Source organism: Haliotis cracherodii, unplaced genomic scaffold (genome assembly GCF_022045235.1).
Source record: "Haliotis cracherodii isolate W230 unplaced genomic scaffold, xgHalCrac1.p SCAF_5, whole genome shotgun sequence".
Taxonomy (NCBI): domain Eukaryota; kingdom Metazoa; phylum Mollusca; class Gastropoda; order Lepetellida; family Haliotidae; genus Haliotis; species Haliotis cracherodii.
This window is the reverse complement of record NW_027266308.1, coordinates 29196433-29218008: the sequence shown is the minus strand read 5'-3', so window position 1 is coordinate 29218008 and position 21576 is coordinate 29196433. Positions and strand designations below refer to the sequence as shown.

At 37.6% G+C, this 21576-nt stretch overlaps 1 protein-coding gene across 1 annotated transcript; it reads left to right on the top strand.

Annotated features, from left to right (window-relative positions):
- Window positions 1-44: 44 nt before the first annotated feature.
- Window positions 45-21443, top strand: LOC139444409 (RNA-binding protein 25-like). Its single transcript, XM_071225381.1, has 19 exons — window positions 45-134; window positions 2316-2412; window positions 5117-5157; window positions 6289-6378; window positions 8131-8226; window positions 9835-9892; window positions 10107-10198; window positions 10580-10832; window positions 11213-11277; window positions 12497-12577; window positions 14847-15070; window positions 15623-15716; window positions 15931-16020; window positions 16363-16436; window positions 16728-16878; window positions 17691-18018; window positions 18548-18807; window positions 19566-19712; window positions 20535-21443. The coding sequence occupies exons 2-19, from the start codon at window positions 2325-2327 to the stop codon at window positions 20625-20627; spliced, it is 2325 nt and encodes a 774-aa protein (XP_071081482.1). The 5' UTR covers window positions 45-134; window positions 2316-2324; the 3' UTR covers window positions 20628-21443.
- Window positions 21444-21576: the final 133 nt, after the last annotated feature.

Here is a 21576-nt window from a genome sequence, read left to right as displayed (position 1 = left end):
GTACCGGGGGTTATGTCCCTTGAGCATGTGCTTGTGACGTCACAACTGCAGTGGTGCAGCCATTTGCATTTGTTGTGTTTGGCCGAAGTCGCAGTAATCGTGGTTACTTTGCCGGTTTGATGTTGCTTTAAAAGGTAATTATGGAGTAAATGTCTTAACATGTGATTTTACGTTGATTCTAAGTTAGTTGCCTCAGTTTGTGATGCATGTGTTCGTAACTTGGAATTGGGTATTGTATTGATGTCCCGATTTCGTTTGTCGCCATGCCTCTCATTTTCGATAAGCTGCTAGGGGCTAACGCTCGATCTTTTCTTATGATCCGAAATTTAATGATCAGCTCCCTGATATTGCTATCAACGATGTCAGCTATGTTGCTTCCAGCTATCTTTAGTGAGAATATGCGTATCAGATTTCGACTCCTTTATGACATTAATAATATTAAAAAATTATGAAAAATTAATGCTCACAGACCATGACCATGATCTAGTTCACAAAATATCATGATTATTGATTAAACACGTGCAGGTTTTGTTTATTATATTGGGTCTCGTTGGTATAGGCAATTTATATGCTTAAGCGCAACTATTTATTTTAGATATGTGTGAGTTAGGCCTAGATATTCACTGTTCAGGTGACTTGGAACTTGATTATACATTGTGACTTGTGGATAGACTGCAGTATTTGGGTCCCCAAACCGGAACAAACGTTTGTTGTTCCACATCATGTTTAAGTATTACATAAATTATTTTTTAATACTTCTAGCCAGAGGTTATGATTTTGTATACTATAAATTTTGAGGAAGGGGTCACAAGTTGAAGTTTTACTGAGAACGATCTGAGATATAGAAATGTTTCAAATATTCACATGTTAGCAAAACTACAGATTAAGACCCAAATCCATATTTTGCACAGAACTAGGGATATGAGAAAAGTGACACATGACATAGCCCTATATAAAGGTTCGCATGTCGCAAACATTTGCTTGTATTTTAATGACAATGATCGGAAGTGTCACATTTTACGATTCTGTTTTACTGATTGTTTTTTCATGGTGTGCACATCCTGGTTTTTATGAAATTGATATAACATTCGTCATTGCCACTACTGCCTGTTTGTTCACATATTATCATGATGATGACGGGTCAAGTAAGAAGAAATATTTGAAGAACACTGCAGAAGAAAAGTGAAATATACTTTGTCTGGGAATTAATAATGAAATGTCAGTATGTTCATGGGTTCACATCAGTAATGACAACAAGACATTTGCTTGTCATACTGAGATTTTTGTTTACACTATTTTGACGAACACAAACAAATGGTTTTCACCTGAGCATTGTTATGATATTGAGTGTTTACATGTTTGTAAACAAACAGGCAGGTGAACTTCATGATCATGGTGAAAACAATTTAAAAAATTTCCTTGTGACCTGATACAGTGTTGTCATGTACCTAATGAATAAAGTTGGTAGCACAAATGTCACTAGTCCTTCCTGAATTATACTTTTCTTTTGGAAGCAGTCTTATGTTAATTTTTAACACTGTTCACTGATTTGAATTCTTACTAAAATTGTGACCTCTCTTGAAAATCCATGTTCCATTTGTCTCTAGCTAAGTTATGAACAACCAATACATGATCAGATAAAACATTATAACCTGCAGCATGCATCTTCCCAAGCAAGAGAGTTAACTGACTATATAAGTTCAGTTTCCACCCTTGTCGAACTAGCCTGGTATTATGGAGTTACATTTTGGCTGGACTAACAGGTCTATGCATAGTCCAATCAAAATCGCCGATCGAAATCCGGTTAGTAAACTGTGGTGCAAATTTCGGTCGATTGCAGGATTTGCAAAGCATGTGCACCACCAACTCATCAACACATATTTTCCAAGTCTTTTCATGTTTTTGATCAAGGTGCTCTTGTGATTTGATGCACTTTAGCGATGTAAGACCTGTTTTATCACAATATAGGTCTTGATTATCAATCAGATTGTCTTGACTAGGCACAGCCATTTTGTTTAAAACAAATGCAAGTGATACGAGAGGTGGAATCTGATTGGTCCATAGGAGAGGCTTAGAAGGGACATAACTCGTAATAACCACTGGTTGCGCTATGATCAAGCCTAGGAATTCCAGCCTAGTTCGACAAGGGTGGAAACTGGATTTTTGAAGTCAGTTAACTCTCTTGCCTCTGGAAGATGGCAGCATGTGGAGTGAACTACAAGTATGTCAGCCTGAATACAGTAATGGATAATTTATTAAGACTCTGATTCTTCATCCTTTAAGTTTCTTCTCTGATAATTTCTTGACTTTTGCAGATATTAATCATGTCCTTCCCATCAAGACAGCCCATAGGAATGCCTCCTATGGGCCCGGGGATGATGCATCAATCAGGCTATGCCTTTGCTCCTATGGGTATGTAAATCATTTGTTATTCTAGTCATGCTAGTTGTATCAATATATTGTAATTTATTAATGTAAACAGGTTAAAAAAAAGTCCATTGCCTGATACCCAAGGCAGGTGAATTTCAAGTTCAGGCCAAGGGCTTGTTGATAATTTAGATAAATTTGATAAACAAATCTGTACTGAAATAAGATGTTGGGTCTGTTATGATGCTATAGTTATATGGAGAGTTCTGTTTAACTATCTGGCTTGATGCTTTTAATCTACTTCATTATATTCATTTAAAGAATTCATTCCATATGTATTCGACAAAATCAATTGTGGAATGCCAGATTGCATTAACGCATCGTTATTTACCATGTTTACAGCAGCCTCGATCTTGTTACCAATATTGACGCCTTGAAACGAACAGTAGTTTGATAAATGTCAGAGAATGGTAACATACACCATAAATGTCATTTTTGCTCATAATAAGGCATAGTTAGTGTTATTTACTATTGTATGTTAATATGTTGTTTCTGTGATCGAAAATGGCAGACTGTGGGATGGCGTAGTCATTTGTCGCAAACATTAAATAGTTGACCTTAAACAGTGAGATGGTTTAATACATAGTGACAACTAGTAATATTCCAATGTTCTTCACTTGTGATTATTTTTATTTAAAATAAATGAAGTAAAAGCAGCAACTACAATAACAATATATATTTATTTTTCCTGGTGACACTTGAAGATCCAGGGTAGAATAAGTCTAAAGCAAGCCATGCTTGCCATAAAAGGGGATTTTGCTTGTCGCAAGAGGCAACTAATGGGATCGGGTGGTCAGGCTCGCTGACTTCGTTGATGCATGTCATCATATCTCAATTGCGTGGAATGATGCTCGTGATGTCAATCACTGGATTGTCTGGTCCAGACTCAATTATTTACAGACAGCTGTCATATAGCTGGAATATTGCTGAGTGCAACAAACAAACAAATATTATTCCTGGTACCAAAATAGCTTCAGATTTAATTCGTTCCAATCATTGAATAAAAATTATTTGGAGTTATTACATAATGTATGTTGGGTCCTTAACTTTGTCGCCAATAGATCACAGATGTGTGTGTACAGCTGATTGCTATTTCCATTTTTTATGAGACAATTACACACTATAATCTTCATTTCTGCATATGTAAAAATGCCTAGTGTAACTGTAAATACAATTGAAATTGTGAATTATGTCCTTTCATTTTATTTTGCAAAATCCAATTTCATTTAATATGCCACTTGTGAGAGATTGTTTTTTTATGTGAATATTGGGGGCCTTTTCATGAATATTGTGGGGCATGCAGTAAATGGGGTGCCTGTAATCATGAAAATCACAAGAAACTTGCGTAACTACATATAATTCTGTAAGATGTATTTCGTTCAAACAGCATGTTTAGATATTAAGTCTACTTAGTCTATCAGTAAATAATTAAAGTTAAATCAGTACTTTTTAAAAAATAGGGCAGAGCTTCCACATACCCTGCTACCCACCTGATCTGGGTGCAATACTACCTACCATAAACCTCGCCCCCCATCCCCAAGACACAACTCATTGAACTGTCACAAACGTGCAATGTCTGACCATTTCCACATGTTGAAGCGAATTGGAAAACACCCTTACCATGCACAGACCTTTTGTTGAAAAAACAAGACAACATTGTAAACATAAGACATTAACGGTTGATAAAACATGTTTATACAACATATATAGTGTTCCCACTGGTTTTTGAAACTCTCAAGGCCAGTGGACTGGCAAAAAAAACACTACCTGACTTTGTAAAAATAAACTATGAAAATTTCCTTTTCTTAATTCTTTCCACATGTTCAATGTAGACAAAATAGACAATGGAAAAGCCTGATGATAACAGACAAGCGGACTTCAGTTGAAAAATATACTATGTTCATGATATTGATTTTCATGGATGTTTTGTCCAGCAGCAAAGATTTATGAGGTGCTTTATTTGCCGGTCCACAGGGACTTATAGTCGTATGAATCTCTGATGCAAGTCGAATTTTACTCGTAGTTACCAGTAAACAGGAACACTGATATAATATCATTGTGTCATGAACAATAATAAGGGCATGATGCTGAAAACACTGAACTAAAACAGGACAATGATATTTGTTACTGTACATTCTCAGAATGAGACAGAGCTTTATGAAAAAATTTCATTGGTCATTAGAAAGCTATGAATCAGTCTGGGGGGAAAGGATTACAAACCAACCTATACGCGTAATGTAAAACTCGGAATAAGTTTTACATGGAAAGTGAAAGTGTGTTAGTTATCATTATTATTAGTTAGACATCACACATATGCTTGCGCCCTACGGCCCGACGATATCCAGCTCTGTTGCATTAATTATTACACTAATGCATCAATGCCGCAAAAATGCAGCTTAGATCTAACCCTGGGCAAGCAGATTTTTATAATGATTCTTGAAGCCTTGAAAAAATATTGATAACTGAAATATGTTTTAACTCTGTTTCTACCATGCCATATTTCAGGTACCATTTAACCTATTATTCTACATGTGTTTAGATTATTAACTTCAGATTAGAAGATAAAATAAACACAAATGCCCTGTGTACAGGATAACCAAGATCAAAAGTTCTATAATTGAAATCCTACTACCAGGTCTGCACTTTCGTATCTTCCCCTGCCTTCATTGCTAATTTTGTTTTGTTTCAGGCATGATGCCAATGGGCATGGGAATGATGGCACCACCTCCAGTAAGTTATCGGTATTTCTTATGTATTGAATTCTACTTCTTGTCAGTCACCTCAGTGAACTAGTGGTATAGCTCCCGCCTGGTGAGCGGGAGATCCAGGTTTTGATCCCAGGCCGTGCATATTAATAGATGTTAAGAGATGGTACTTTTTGTTACCCTGCCTAGGGGCTAAAACAAGGACTGGTTGGCTCGGAGTACTTTGTCTGAGTGGGGTATTCATGTTTAACTGCAGCAAGGCAGTGGCACACTATAAAATTGCCAAGCAGTCACACACGCATACACACACGTTGCTATGTAAGTGCCATAATCTTGAATGCAACGTTAATCCCCATTTCAACTCGCCTACTACTTGGTCATTATCGCTAAGTTATTGCTTGGCCAAAAACTTTCATTATTGCTCTCTGTCCGATGTAGTCTAGTATCATGGCTCTCTAATTAACAGTTTAAGCATGTTGAGCAAATATGAACATATGGTTTGTGAAATGAACTAAAGTACTCACGGAAATAAAAAAAAACCCTGTTTTTCTCAATTTAAAAATCGACACAAAGTGTTACGTAGCTGTAAATACGAAATAACAAAACAACTCGAAAGGTACTAGTCTGGATTTGCAAGTTTGATCTCGGTGAAAAATACAAAATGTACTTTACAGGAGGTAATTTGTCGGCACTTTCAACATTCAAAAATAGAACTAAGTCCAAACTGACATAGCAGAAACAGACTATAGGCATTATGCACCTGTTCTCACATGTCGTCAAGGTGTCATAGGTCACCTTGATCTACTTACACCTGGTTATGCCCTGTTTCACAAAAGTCTGTTTTATTCACATTTTTACACACTTTTACGTGTAAAAAGGCATAAAAACATTTGATACGCTGTATTTGTGCCACGGACCAATTAGTACTAATTTAGTTGTTTGAATATTTACATATTTTGTATATTAACTGCATTCATTTAAGATCTGAGGTCGAAAAAACAGGGGTTTTTTCATTTCCTTGAGTACTTTAGTTCCCTACTTGTCATGCTTGTACTTGTGTTTTCATCATATTCAGTTCGATTTTACTTTGAAACATTTATACAATTGACGTATCTGCTTATGACGTTTTTGCATCAATTTGTCTATTTATCTGCAGATGATGAGACCAATTGTTGCATCATCTAGCTCATCAAATCAGAACAATGTCAAGTCCTCCAAGAAGCTTGTTCCCCAGGAGATACCAAAGGTAACAATCCACAGTCAAAGGCTCTCACTGCTTGTCAGGTCTGAATATTACCAATTTGACGGAATCACTTCTAATGAAACACAAATTTGTAATAATCAGCTCTGTGTGGATAAAATTGGGCCCAAGTATCTTTTCCTTGTAAGAAGTGACTTAAATGTATTGGATGGATAGGGTTGGTGGTTTGATTGATTTCACATTTACTTTACTTAGTGGGATTAGATTGGTCATTGTATCAACCACTGGTTTGTCTGGGCCATAATTAGCTGTTTACATGTTACCATCATATGGACATCTTCCTGAGGCAAGGGCATTAACTGACTATAAAAAATCAAGTTTCCACCCATTCCGATCGTGGCTGGAATTCTGGAGTTACATTTTCCTGGACTAATGAGTCTATGCATATAAGTAAGGGTAACATTTAAGGATGAACAACTTCTTTATTACAATTAAGAGTGAAGTTTCGGTGTAGGTTCTAACACCGTTATCATCATCACTTGCTTGATAATGGTGTTAGTACCTACACCGAAATGTCACTCTTAATTGTATTAAAGAAGTGGTTCAGCCATAAATCTTAACCTTACTTAGTACTCCAACTCCTAAATGCCTATCAAAGAATAGTTTATGCATAATCCAGTCAAAATTGTATAACGAACTTGACATCCAGTTTGTACATGTTGTAAACAACATTGATTCCAACATGCAGATGTCGGTCGACTGAAGGATTTGCAAAGCATGTGTACAGCCATCTCGGTGTCAACAGATATTTTGCAAATCCTTTCATGTTTTTAGACAGAGGCTGAAGTGATTTGATGCACTTCACAGGGTAAGGCCATTTTTATTACATTATTGGTCAATAGCAGGGACTTAACTCGTAATAGCCACAGGTGGCGACACAATCCAGCATGAAAATTCAAGCCTATTTTCAGAAAGGGTGGAAACTGGACTTCTATATTCAATTAATGACTTTGCCTAGATATTCGCACACTGGAAATAATGAGGATACTTGTCAACATGGTCAACAACTAAGCTGCAAACCAACATGAACAATACAAATGTGTTCTTGATTGTGTGAATCATGAATAGTAGACAATGAAGATGTCTGAGCTCATGCCATGGCACTTTGTCAATCAGTTTGTAATGGACTTTAACACCATACCTCGAGATAGGAACTTTACACATGGTATTTAAAAACAGGGAGGCCCTACACTTACTTTGATGTTTTAAGTTCAGCACAATCTGCACAATACTATGTCTAGTGGTCTGTTCTGCATTTTGCGCTACACACTGAGTATTAAACCCACTTCTTCACTTCAGCTTTTCAATAGATCTCCTGATTGATGGCAAATGTACATAGACATTACATTTTAACTTTGTCACAGCGCCAGTGAGCAACTGTCGATGGATATTAGGCACTTTACAGATCTATTATTATTATTATTATTATTATTATTATTATTATTATTATTATTATTATTAAAAAGGAATGGTGTAAAGAAACAACCTTGGTTATGTAAAAGGATGTAGTGATTGCTATATATTTGTCAGATGTACTCTTGCTTAGACAAAACAACACTAGCAGTAGTTTTTTCACTGTATTTGTTCAGTGTTCGATATTGTTGGTGAGGGTCCTTGAGGTTTGCTCCTAGGGCTGTACTTTTATCTTGTGATTCCTCAAAACTTTAACTTTTATCATAAGGGCAGTGACAAACACCCTTTGAATTTGGGACACTGGTTGATATGTCTCTGTTTCAGGATGACAAGAAAGATGAGAAGCCACCAGTCACAACAGTATTCATAGGCAACATCAGTGACAGGGCTCCTGACATGATGATAAAACAGATGTTACAGGTATGCCATTTTAACATGCTTTGTTAACATTACCATGATTACCGAATTTGAAATTTTGATGTGTTTGATTAAGAGATGACTAACAGAATGGGGTGGTCAGACTCGCTGACATAGTGGTTGTTGCATGTCATCATTTCCCATTTGGGTAGATCAATGGTCATTATGTCCATCACTGGACTGTCTCCTCCAAACTTTTACAGAGTGCCATCATATGGCTGGAATATTGTTGAGTGTGACGTTAGAGCAACCAACCAACAAAACATGATGATGGTACATTTTCATTGAGTTTGGGTTTTTAAACTTAACATAACATGTATTTGTATATAATTAAGGTCACTGTCATACCACCAAGTACTTTTGAGGTCGTGTTTCCAAAGAAATTCTGTGTGTATTTACACAATTAGTCATGCCAGAAATCTATGATTGTGGGTTCGAATCCCGGTTCGCCCCAAGTTTGTTTCGAGGTTTGTCAGCACCATACCCGTGCTTGTGGGTTTCACCGAAGTAGTAAACTTCCGAGACCTGCATCACTTTGGGCTTTCCTCCCATATTAAGCTGACACTGGAATAATGTTAAAAGCGGCATTAAACCCAACTCACTCACTCACCAGACATAAGCCAGTGGAAGATGAAAACGCTACTCCAACCTTCTCTGTCTACTATGGTATAACAGCACATGTATGTATAGTTATTGCGATAGCAATAAACCAGCTGTATGGCTTGATAATTTCATTAATCAATGTAATAGAAATGAATAAAGTATTGTTAACAATCTCAAAGACGGCCATTTTCTCACGTTGCTACTCAAACCAAAAGGAAAGTTACTCTTATGTGTAGTTGTAACCAACACAAAAGCGGGTTTGAAACTCGCATTCATGGTCCAAAAGTTTCCAGATTAACAGTACCTCTTTGTTAAGAGTACAGTATGTCTAAGCACTGTGTGCATACATGCTTTTGATTTTAAGACAAAATAGCCAGTTTGGAACATCCTCATTCCTCAAGTTGTTAAGGACAATCCAAAATGAACTTCTCTGCCACTGGTCATTATGGTAATCTAATTTCATGTTATGGTTCTGCTTACCAAAATTAGTGATAGCATCAATTGACTTGGACCTGCTCAAAGGCCGATATTTGGCTCCAAGTCTGCAGCAGATGTTATCTCAGAATTTAGGAAAATAAAAAAACTTTTTTTTTAATCCCAATTTTGAACAAAATAAATGATTTTTCCCCAATTTGCCTGTCATGGGTAGATATCTACTTAGTTTGGAATCCTAGATAAATCACTGGATAGTCTAGTTGTTTTGATTTGATTTGAAAATAATGTAGGTTCATTATCTAACTGATAAGTTTTAGGCCAAATGCAATAAACTGATTATTCAATCAACAGCGTTAGAAACTTACAGTTTTCATCCACTAGTCCTTATAATGATAACAAATAGCAAAACCCTTAAAAATGGCAATTTTCTACTAGTCCTTATGATACCTTTACCATTGGGCAGTTTGGCAAGGACCATAGGACTAGTGCCAATTTCTAACCCTGAATCAATCCTAATACCTTAGATAAGATGTCCTATGTTCCATTAAACAACCTTTTTTTTATATATTTCAGAGGTGCGGAAATGTGCTCAGTTGGAAAAGAGTTCAAGGTGCTTCAGGAAAATTGCAAGGTATTTTTGTGTATTTTTTTGAATAATTTCTGTTGCTACTTGGAAGTGTTTTGCTACATCCTGTTGTATAGATGCAATGAAATCTCAGTTCAAGATCATGGGTGGATCATGGCAGTATGTTCTAAAAATCTACATGATGCAATTAAATTCACTGACATAGCGACATATTAATTTACGTTACAATTTCAGCTATGAATATTGTATCTTTTTTCAGCTTTTGGTTTCTGTGAATATGAAGACCCAGAAGCCACATTGCGATGTATTCGACTGCTCAATGAATGGAATATTGCAGATAAGAAATTAGTTGTGAGTACATTAAGTTATGTCTTGCTGAGACCAATGGATAAAAATGAACCCATGTTAAATAACATCAGTATTATTCTGAATTTTTTATTTCTAATATGAGATTTGAGTCTCCAGTTGGGTGGTCAGTGCCCAGTTGTCTGGGGCATTGCAATTCTCTGTCTAACTGTTTTCCTTGGCAATCCAAGATCTAGATATTTGAGGGAAGCACTTGGTGGTGTTCTCTGTCTTGACATATTTATACCTACGTTTAAGATTTTCACCAAAGTGGTAACCACTTAGACCTGAAACTCTATGGTCTTTCATCCCACATTAGGCTGACACTCTGTGATCTGACTAAAATGCTGTAGCAGTGTTACTATCTCAATCTTTTGTTTTGTCAAGGTTAAAGTTGATGCCAAAACAAAGACATTGCTAGATGAATATCGAGCGAAAAAGAAGGCAAAGGAGGCCAGTTCCGAGAATGGTGATGATAAACAGTCTAATGGAGAGAAGGAGGGTGAGGAAGAAACAAAACCTCTGGAAGATGATGATGAACTCGATGAGGATGGAAAGAGAGAAGATCGAGTGGCCCGAGCTGGTCTGGAGGCGATCATGAGAGAATATACATTTGAATTATCAAAACCTTCATACTCTGGTAAGCAGGCATTGAATGTTTGTAGAGTTGGGTGTTTTTCCCATGGATATCTTCAATTGTGACTTATATATTATGCTTATAATTTCTTGAAAGCTATTTTGAAAGAAAGTTTTAAAATTGTCATTTAAAAAAATGAAGACACAATGCAAATTGTCTCAGTGTTCTTGATCACTGAACTTGTTGACTTACTGGTTTCTTTCTTCCTGTACTGGTTTCTAATTCAGGGCTTCACTAAAATCTAGTCTAAGGAAACAATGTTGTCACCTGTAGATCTTCAAATCTAAAGGTGTGTGTTCCTCCAAGTCATTTTATGTGTCTAACCTTGCCCTGAACTTGTCATGCTTACAACTCAAGATTGTATGGTTCCACTTCCATTGTAGAACAAGACAAAGAACCGAAAGAGAGGCCGAAGAAGAAGGAAGACAAGGGAATCATAGCAGATACGGTAAGGCAAAGTTTTTGTATCATTGATCTTCTGCAGTTTAACATGTTTACTGTCATGCCTTAATGTTATAAGATGCGTATAAGACATCATTTAAGTGCTCTTAACCAATGGTTTTCCTGCTCATAGCTCTAAACTTATTTTGTCACTTGGATGTGAACTCTTTCAACACCAGTCGCCCAGAAGCTTTTACTGCTGTGACACCGAGTTCCCAGAGACTCTTGTGTGATAGATGGAAGCCAACATTTATCAAGGAAAACATCTGCTTGTAAAACATCTTTGCTACTACATATTCTACACCATCTGAAAGGTCTAATCCTACTGATTATTCATATGAAAGTTATGTTTATCACATTATTTAAATGCATTTACAACTTAATTAAGTTTGTTGTAAATAAAAAAAATATGTGACCTAAGGCAACCAATCAAATTACAGCAATGGTACTGTCCTTGTGTATGATGAATTTCAGATTTTGACGAAAGGCTTTTGTTAAAATGTGTTATTCTGAACGTTTTAAGCAGGAAATTGCGATCTATATGAAAAATATCGAACTTTGTGGATGTATCGTGCTGCTAGGTCACGAGCTGTGACAAAGATTTTTCATGCATATATTTGGGCATTAAACATTGTGTCTGGGCTGATAAATTGAGGCGACTAAAGCGGAGATGTCATTTGACTTACATTACATTTGTCTACATTTGACTTACACGCGATCACACAAAAAGATGGAAATAATAATATAAATATAAGTTTGACAACTTTAACATACATTTTTGTTGATTTTATTTATTATTTTGTATACTATATTTAAAGATTTTCTTGAAACATCTTTACTTTGCTCTTTGACATGTTTGATGTGGACCCGTTTTTGAAGTGTTTGAAATTTTTTATTTTAAATAACATTGCGGGATAAAAAATGATAAATTGAAATGGAGTACGTATTTCAGACATTGTGAAATGTGATAGATTTAATTAATATATGATATGACAGGTAGGTTCATAAAACTATATACTATTTTGACGTGACTACGGCTTGGCCGGTAGACCTGCCTGCAGTGTCTGGGGACTTGAAGCTTCTTGGCTGGTGTACCGGCTTACAGTGTTGAAAGAGTTAAACATGTTTACGGTATGTGTAGGGCAGTATTAAAGAAATGAATACATGTATATTAAAGAAAGACTGTGTGGTTTCATCATAGTTTCATCATCTTCTGCTTATTTTAGGGTCTTGATGATATGGAACTGGAGGAAGACAAGCTTCAGATAATAAACAGAGAAATCCAGTCCTTTCGTGATTTACACAAGGTAACTATATGACCTAACCCATCTGTTCTTTAATCATGCTTCTTACTTGTCTCAAACAATACAGGTCTGTGTGGACTTGGAATCTTGGCATTTTGTAATTGGGACAAATGGGAATGTTTAAATGGCACTCTTCAAGAAGGACATGAGAATCTTTCCCTTTCAAATAATGCCAAAATTCCAGCTTCACAGATATTTAATGACATGATTGATCCATGTATGTTTGTTGATTCAACAGATGTATCCTGTTGCGTGAAATCTTCCTGATTTGAAAATTGGTTAATTGATTTGTTACACTTAATGTATTCGTGTCATTCAAACTTGTTTGCGCTTCTCATTGCGTATAAGTGACCATCTTAAACTTTATTGTTATGAGATTGCCGAGACAAAAAAGCTGAAATTAAATACTGCTTTGCAATTACTATCCGTTTTAATCTGACTTGAAATTAATAGGCTGTATTTCATTACCTAAAAACACTAGATTCTGCTATCTGGCAAGCATCTGAGCAACATGAATAGCTGTAAAAAAATATATTGAAGGCCCCTTTTGGTAAGTGTTGCCACAATATTGTTTGTGATATATGTTACGCATATCCCTCGATGCCTCAAGATGGGTGAGTGACGCGCCGAGTAGATTCTTCGTAGTTGCCTTTTAGAGCTGTCATGGTTTCGGTTATCTCTATCAGTTAGTATGCATGGTCTTATGTAAAGATTCATTGTAATCTTCACTAAGCTAATTTTGATGTAATTGTTCCTGTCCATGGAACGTTTCCAAAAACAAAGCCGTATTACATCACATTTGTACAATATTTGCTCCTGGAACCATGTAATAGGTACACCTGTGCTTTAGAACATACCCATATTAGCTCTTCTGTCGTGACTCGGATGACCACCTTGCAAGATAAAAATAAGGTTAGTGCCCCTAAAATTATTTTTGAAAGTTGATTATCTTGGTGATGGCAGATAGATGTTGAGGTTAGTGGCTTTTGTTTCTACTGTTGTTGTATTTACTCTTTGCATATTTATTTAGACAGGTATTAGTTGAACACTTTTCAGGAGCTCAAGGGTAAATCTCTTCACAGATATAAGCTTGGTTAAAGCCAAGTGTTGAATGGAAATCTCAGTTAATTTCTACTGCCGAGATGGTTGTGTATGGATGGGTAAGTTGGTAGAGAGATGTGACACAAATCTTTTTTGTGTCGGTATTTGCTTTATCAGGTTTCTTTTTGTTTCAGCCTTCCGTGTATGTGTTGTATTAGTAGTCACACAAACATTACAGCACCTGTTGAAAAACAAGTGGGTGGGGAATGTTTTCTGTCTTTTCTATCCTCTTTGCTGGGGTGGGTGTTTGGGGATAACACGTTTACTTTTTTGATCTACTAGCAGCTACCTGATTGAAGGATATTTGCTAGCCATACTTTGTTAACAGGAGTTGAAGTGGAGACTGTCGGGAGACAGCTGAGCGGGTCAGAGAAGTACACTTACCATCAGTGTAGTTTGCTAACTTTAAGCAGACATGCGTGGTTTTATGCATTTTGCTCTTGTCATTAACATCTCTATATGCACATGTGGCCATTCAGTCTGGCCAGTTGACTGAATGAGAATGTTTGACTGATAGATTCACCAGCATTCATTCTTGTCAGTCCATATGTCTATATCTGTACCGTTTCCTGTGTTACTTTGCATACCACATCCCATTGTCCTGTAATAAAAACTGATGAAATCTATACAATAATCGCCAAACCTAAACAGCTTGAAAGCTGTGTCGTGGTTACTTGTATGTTATTTAGTAATTGATGAGTCATTCAGATGTGAACCTCAACGTGGTCAAAACTGTAAGAAGTTTTGGGTTTTTTTTCATCTTGGATGTATCGATCTGATTCATGTGGTGTCCTTTTCAGTCATGTGTTCACTGAGATTGTCTTCCTCGTAAACAAGAAACCTACCTCCATAAGCTCACCATCTTTTTATGTCACATGTTCATATTTCTGTGCCGGTCGTAAATGTGCATGTTCTTTCACTTTCATCAGAAAATGTATGGTTCGGTTCAGTAAACTTTGTCATTTGCAAGGTATGGGTCAGACATCCTGAGATGAGTTTAGTTGTGACGTCAGTCTGAAGGTTTCGACAAAATCACAATTAAGATCAGCTCATAAGTCTTAAAATGCTGTCATTTATGTTGACATGTAAATATTCTGATTGCGTTGGGAATATGTGTTTCTTTGTCTATATGAGACTTATTACTAAGAATTATGTTTGCTCGATATTGTAGGATGAGGAAGAAGATGCGGACACCACAGAGCGTGAACGACGGACTGAAGATAAACAAAGACGTCGTGAGCGGGAGAGAATGAGAGAAAAAGAGAGGGAAAGAATGAGGGAAAGAGAGAAGGCCCTAAGAGAAAAAACCCGATCCCGTTCTCGGTCGCCATCACCGAGAAGATCCAGACGAAGATCTAGATCACGTGACAGATCCAGAGACAGATCACGAGAAAGGTGAGATATCATTTCAGGCAAGAAATTGATTTGGTCACCCTCTATCAAAGGGATCTAATTTTGAAATGAAAGAATTTGAAAACCACCTCTGATACTCTATACTGATATATGTCTGGCAAAATCAGGTGATCCAGACTTATAAAATGAAATCAAAACTTGATTTGTAAGATGGGCAGATGACGTATGAAAATCCAATTGAGTGGCATGATTTGTCCACCAATTGAACATTGTGCAGGGGGGCACGGTAGGCCCAGTCATCTAAGGCGCCGTGATGCGCTGTGCAGAGTTGCGTCCCTTGGGCACGCCAGAAACCTATGATTGTTGGTTTGAATCCCGGGTCGCCCCGATGTTTTTATTTGTGACCACCATACCCGTGCTCGTGGGTTTCACAGTAGTGGTAAACGTCATCACTTCGGACTTTCCTCCCACATTAAGATGACACGCTGTGATATAACTGGAATACTGTTAAAAGCGGCATTAAACCCAACTCACCCACTCACTCACTCACTGAACATTGTGCACAGTGTTATTCAATTTGTAATGCATGTTCAGGAGGAAGGAGAGAGAATTGGAGGAAGAGGAAGAAGCCTATGAGAGAAGGAAGCTGGAGAAGAAGCTCCGAGAGAAGGAGGCAGCATACCAGGAGGTTAGTTCAATTCATATTTGAAAACATTTGCCAACCAGTAAGATATATAAATAGCCCCACAGCTTTCTATTAAACAATTTAATAGTGGTAATGTCTTGACTTGAACCTAAATTTTAACTCCACTGACTCAAATACTTAAAACACATTTAACTAATGTACACACTATACAAAAAATATATGGCAAGTTATGTATGTGAATGTTTTTGTTTAACAGAGACTGAAAAACTGGGAGGCAAGAGAAAGGAAGAAATCTCGAGAATATGACAAAGAGAAGGAGAGAGAAGAGGAGAGAAAAGCAGAAGAGGTGAGTTGAAGAGTTAATTCTCTTTAAGGTAAACCCCCGAGTTGATTCAGTGCATAGTAATGGTTAAGTCAGCTGCCAAGAAAGATTGATTTGTCCATGGAAACCTGGGGGTGTCATATAGATACAGGCTTCAGACAAACCAACTCATAGGTAGCAACAGTGGTAAGGCTACAGAATTGTTTCATTCTGTAGTTTACACTAGATGTAACAAATCATCTACTTCAAGAAACCAATGTAACTTACTTTCAAGGTAAATGTGACCAAGCATGTAACTGGTACTGTTTGAGGTATTGGTTTTTTCTTATGCCTTCTATGATGATCATCTCTGATCTGTTTTTTCAGCAAAGGGAAGCAAGAAGGTTGAAAGAATTCTTGGAAGATTATGATGATCTCAGAGATGACCCAAAGTATTTCAAGTAAGTGTGAAACAAGGAGTCTTTTGATCTTTAATCTATATTTGTCCATGGTGAATATACTAAAAATATTTGTACTTTTCAAACTTAAGTTGCCTTTGATACAATTTGACCTATGTATGGATTTAGTGATTAAAATGTTTTGTTTTCATATTGAGTGACACGAAACATCCATAAAAGATTACTTTTTTAAAGGAAAATTGACCTTAGTCATGTTGATATTTGCACATGTAGAAAATACAATAAGATCACAATTTCATTCATGAAAGTTATATCATTAATTTATGTTTACAGGGGCAGTGCATTAGCTAGAAGACTGAAGGAGAGAGAGAAGGAAAAGGAAGCTGACTCGAGAGATAGACAGAGAGAGAAGGAAGAATATGAAGAACTTCGGAGGAAACTCATGGAGGAGGGTCACCCTGATCCAGATGCAGAACTGGCTAGGGTAGGACGATCTGTAATACTGCATACAACAGAAATGTGAAAAATTACTGTAATCTGTCTTGCAAAATATCCTTTAGTGTATGAATAGAAGAGTCTATAGTGTTATCCTGATGTTGGGATTTCATGGGAGAGGAAATGTCCCAGTTCCCAATACATTTTGTTAGATGTGATGAAAATGTATATCAGCTGTTCCCTGAAGCATGTTACTTGAAATTGTGAGAACCAAGGAAAATCCTCTCCAATATTGTTGGTTTACGGTGACATTCCTTTGGTGTTTTTTCAACAGCTATTATATGGCTTGACTGTTGCTAAAAACTGTGTAGACTCACTTGCTAGTATAACCAACCACTTCTTGCCCTGATTACAGATCTTAGCTTTTTCAAGATATCAATCTAAGCTTTTAACAATCAGAACCTATAACCTTTATGTATTTTTATGTAGCATGGTTCACTGTGTAGAATTGCTTCTTTTGGTTGTGACATTGATTTGCAATGATAATACTTGATCTGTCAGGCCCATGCCTATGCTTGTGGGTTTCATATAAATGGTAAACGTCTCTATCTGAGCCGCTTTTGGATTTCTGACAACGTTAGGGGCGGTCGGGTAGCCTAGTGGTTAAAGTGTTCGCTCGTCACGCCGAAGACCCGATTCCCGACATGGGTACAGTGTGTGAAGCCCATTTCTGGTGTCCCCCGCCGTGATATTGCTGGAATATTGCTAAAAGCGGCGTAAAACCATACTCACTCACTCTGACAACGTTAAGCTGACGTGTCATGCAAAAACGCAATCCTAGCTCTTATCCTCTGATTGTAGCTGGAGAAGGAACGAGAGGAGCACCTGCAGCCCCGACTACATCTTCAAGAATCCGAACCCTCTACACCAGAGAAGGAGCCGGTCAAGGAGGAACCCCCACCACCAGTTGTCCACAACTCAGACTCAGATTCTAAATCTAAGATGCAACCAACATTGAAGCCAGTGGAAGTAAAAGCATCACCCCCATCAAATGAAGCTAGTTCATCAGATGAAGACACTAGAGGCAGCTTCCCCAGTGTCAACTACTCAGATGACAGCCAGCCACCCATCTTGGGTCAAGCCATGAAAGATGAACCTACAAAGCTCGGTTTTAGTGGTCTTAAGCTTGGTATGTTATTCTGTCTGCTAGTTTGAAGGAAAAGAATGTTTGTAATAACCATGAGCGTATTGTAAAGTAATTATGTTAATCGGGAAAAATTACTTATTTTTCATATTACTCACTCAAATATAGTAAGTGATGTTCAGTCTCCCAAAGAATACCTTAAATCAGATTGCTTCATGACTGCCAAATTGCCTTTTATGGTAAACTGATTTTAAAAAAAGTTGTTTGATTATATTGTGTTGCTAGTTCTTTCTCTTTGCTTGTACCTTGAAACAAAAGCTCTTACTTCAGAGGGGGCGGTCGGGTAGCCTAGTTGTTAAAGCGTTCGCTTGTCACGCCGAAGACCCGGGTTCGATTCCCGACATGGGTACATTCCCGACATGGGTACATTGTGTGAAGCCCATTTCTGGTGTCCCCCGCTGTGATATTGCTGGAATATTGCTAAAAGCGGCGTAAAACAATACTCACTCACTCACTCTTACTTCAAAGAAATGAACGATAACCTGATAAAGTTCTTTACATGGTTTATTTGTAGGCTCAGCAAGTCCAAGTGAAGGCAGTGGCACTAAGAGGAAGAAGCTTACAGTGGGGGATGTATTTAATCAAGATGATGAGGACAGTATGGACTCAAAGAAAAGGAAGTTGATTCCCTTGGATTATGATGAAGAGAAGGGGGATAAGAAGCCATCAACTGCAGAGGAAAAGCGACAGCGCATTAAACACCTTATTGAAAGCATTCCCACAGCCAAAGATGAATTGTTCAACTACAAACTTGATTGGAATATTGTGGACCAGGTAAGACAAAGTCACTTGGAAAGGAGCACTTTTGTGAATATGTTAGTACTAAAGAGATTGTGGAAATATTGTAATGTTTGTTCATGAATTTACTTGAGGCACGGGTGGCCCAATCGTGTAAGGTGCCACACTTGGCGGTGCAGAGTTACCTATGATTATCGTTGGTTTGAATCCTGGTATGCCCCAATTACATTTCAAGGTTCATCAGCACCATACCTGTCATGGTTGGTAAATATCTGACCTGCATCACAGGTTTTGCCCCCTCTCAAGCTGACATGCCATGATATAACTGGAATACTGTTCAAAGCAGCATGAAACCCAACCCTACTCACTCACTCACATATTCATCTGTCAGTGATGACTAATCTGTTCATTAAATATGACTAAGCAGTGGGCCCGTGAAGATCCGGGGTAGAATAGGTCTTCAGCAACCCATGTTTGCCGTAAAAGGTGACTATGCTGGTCGTAAAAGGCGACTATCGGGGTCGGGTGGTCAGGCTCACTGACTTGGTTGATGCATGTCATCGGTCCCAATTGTGTGGATCGATGCTCATGTTGTCAGTCACTGGATTGTCTGGTCCAGTTTCAATTATTTACAGACTGCCGTCATATAGCTGGATATTGCCGGGTGCGGCGTTAAACAACAAACCAAAACCAAAAGACTAAGCAGTGGAAATAAATTTCATGTTAGCCTTCAATTTATGTGTGACAGAACAGAACTACATGTTTTGACTGTTTTGCTGCTGGTGCTGTTTCAGAGTCTCATGGACAAGCGCATCAAACCATGGGTGAACAAGAAGATCATTGAGTACATTGGAGAGGAGGAACCTACGCTGACGGACTTCATCTGTCAAAAGGTTGTTGCCAGGAGCACACCACAGAGTATACAGAATGATGTAGCAATGGTAGGTGCACATACCTAGTTGCCTTTAGAAATATACATTGGCTTATTAAGCTGACATACCGTGATATTATTGGCATATTGTTCAAATTGGTGTTAAACCCAACTCTTTCAATCACACGGGGGCACGAGTGGCCCAGTCGTCTAAGGCGCCGCCATTTGCTGTGCAGAGTTGCATCCCTTGGACACGCCAGAAACCTATGATTGTGGGTTCGAATCCCGGTTCACCCCGATTATGTTTCTAGGTTTGTCAGCACCATACCCGTGCTCGTGGGTTTCACCGAAGTGATAAACATCTGAGACCTGCATCACTTCAGGCTTTCCTCCCACATTAAGCTGACACGCCGTGATATAACTGGAATACTGTTAAAAGCGGCGTTAAACCCAACTCACTCACTCACTCACTCACTTTCAATCACACGCTTCATTGATGGTTTGATGAATTTAATAACCAGCCATTACAAAGGGGTAATAAAGCATTATATGCTGATGAGTGGTCTTAAATTGAATATTATAAATAAATATTTTGAGTTCAGTTATGTAGTTATCAGCTGTAGTTGAGAGCTGCTTGTGTTATAGCTTTATGATCTACGTTCCCTGTGGGGATGAGGAGCAGTTGGTCGAATGGTTGAGACCTGGCTGATTGATATTGTGGCCTGATGTTTGCCTGGCTAGTGCTTCATTATTTACAGTTTGACGTGAATATGACGCTGCTGGTATGTAACTAACTGTGATAATGAAAGCAATAGCTCTCTCTCATTAACTACTTTGTGTTTAAGTCTTTTATGCAAATTTCAAATTAATTAATTATGCTGTTATTTTTCAGGTTCTGGATGAAGAAGCTGAAGTGTTTGTGGTCAAAATGTGGAGATTATTAGTGTATGAGACAGAAGCCAAGAAACTAGGATTGGTCAAGTGAAACTGGCTGAACCTTTTATACTTGTCTGTGAGTGGATGGATACATGAAAGAAGAATGCCTGCCTGCTGAATGCGAGAATGTTTGTATTATTCTCTAAGTGCTGTGTGACATCGCTTGTGGAGCGACGTGCAGAGAGACAACTATTACTGTCGGTATAGGATGTTATGTCAACTGCTCTAGGCAGAGTGGGAACTTGAAACCACCTGTATAGATATTCACAAATATTTTCAGTTCTTGTCCCATCAGTAATTTTGAAATACTTTTGAGATGTGTCAAAGAAATGTCTGTGTTCACACTATTCCAGATGGTATCTTCTGTCAAGGAAGGACTTGACATTTATGCATGTTTCTGGAAATTGTTTAAAACCGAAAACGTCATTTGACAATTCTTACCATGGGGTTTGTGTTGTTATCTGGTTGTTACTGGACTATCATGTGTACAAGATTTGTTTTAAACCAGAGTCTGTAATGATATGTTACCGGTGTTGGTCATGTTCTGGGAAAGATGAATGATTTCAGATATAACAGACATCGTTATTTTAAGATTCCAGTGTAAATAAGTGGGTAACAATCATTTTCATATTCAATTCATCACTAGAAAATGCATTTTGCATATTATGTCAATTTTGACTTTCATTTTTGTACATGAAGATTCTTAATTCCTCAGTCAAACACATCATTTCTTTGGCCTACCAGAACTTGATTCTCATTCATTCCCTGTTATTGATGGCCGCTGCGTGATCAGTGCTGTCTCACAATTGTATACATTCTTATTGTATAACATCCTACATGGCAGCAATAAATGTAAATAACTGGAGTCATGTGTCTGTCATTTAATTTTGGGGGAAGTTCACCACCTGATGTTACATATATTTTGCCTTCAGTTCATATGTGGATGCAGTTTGGCATTGGCTCTGCAAAACTAAACTGAAGAAAATGTTCAAAAGCGG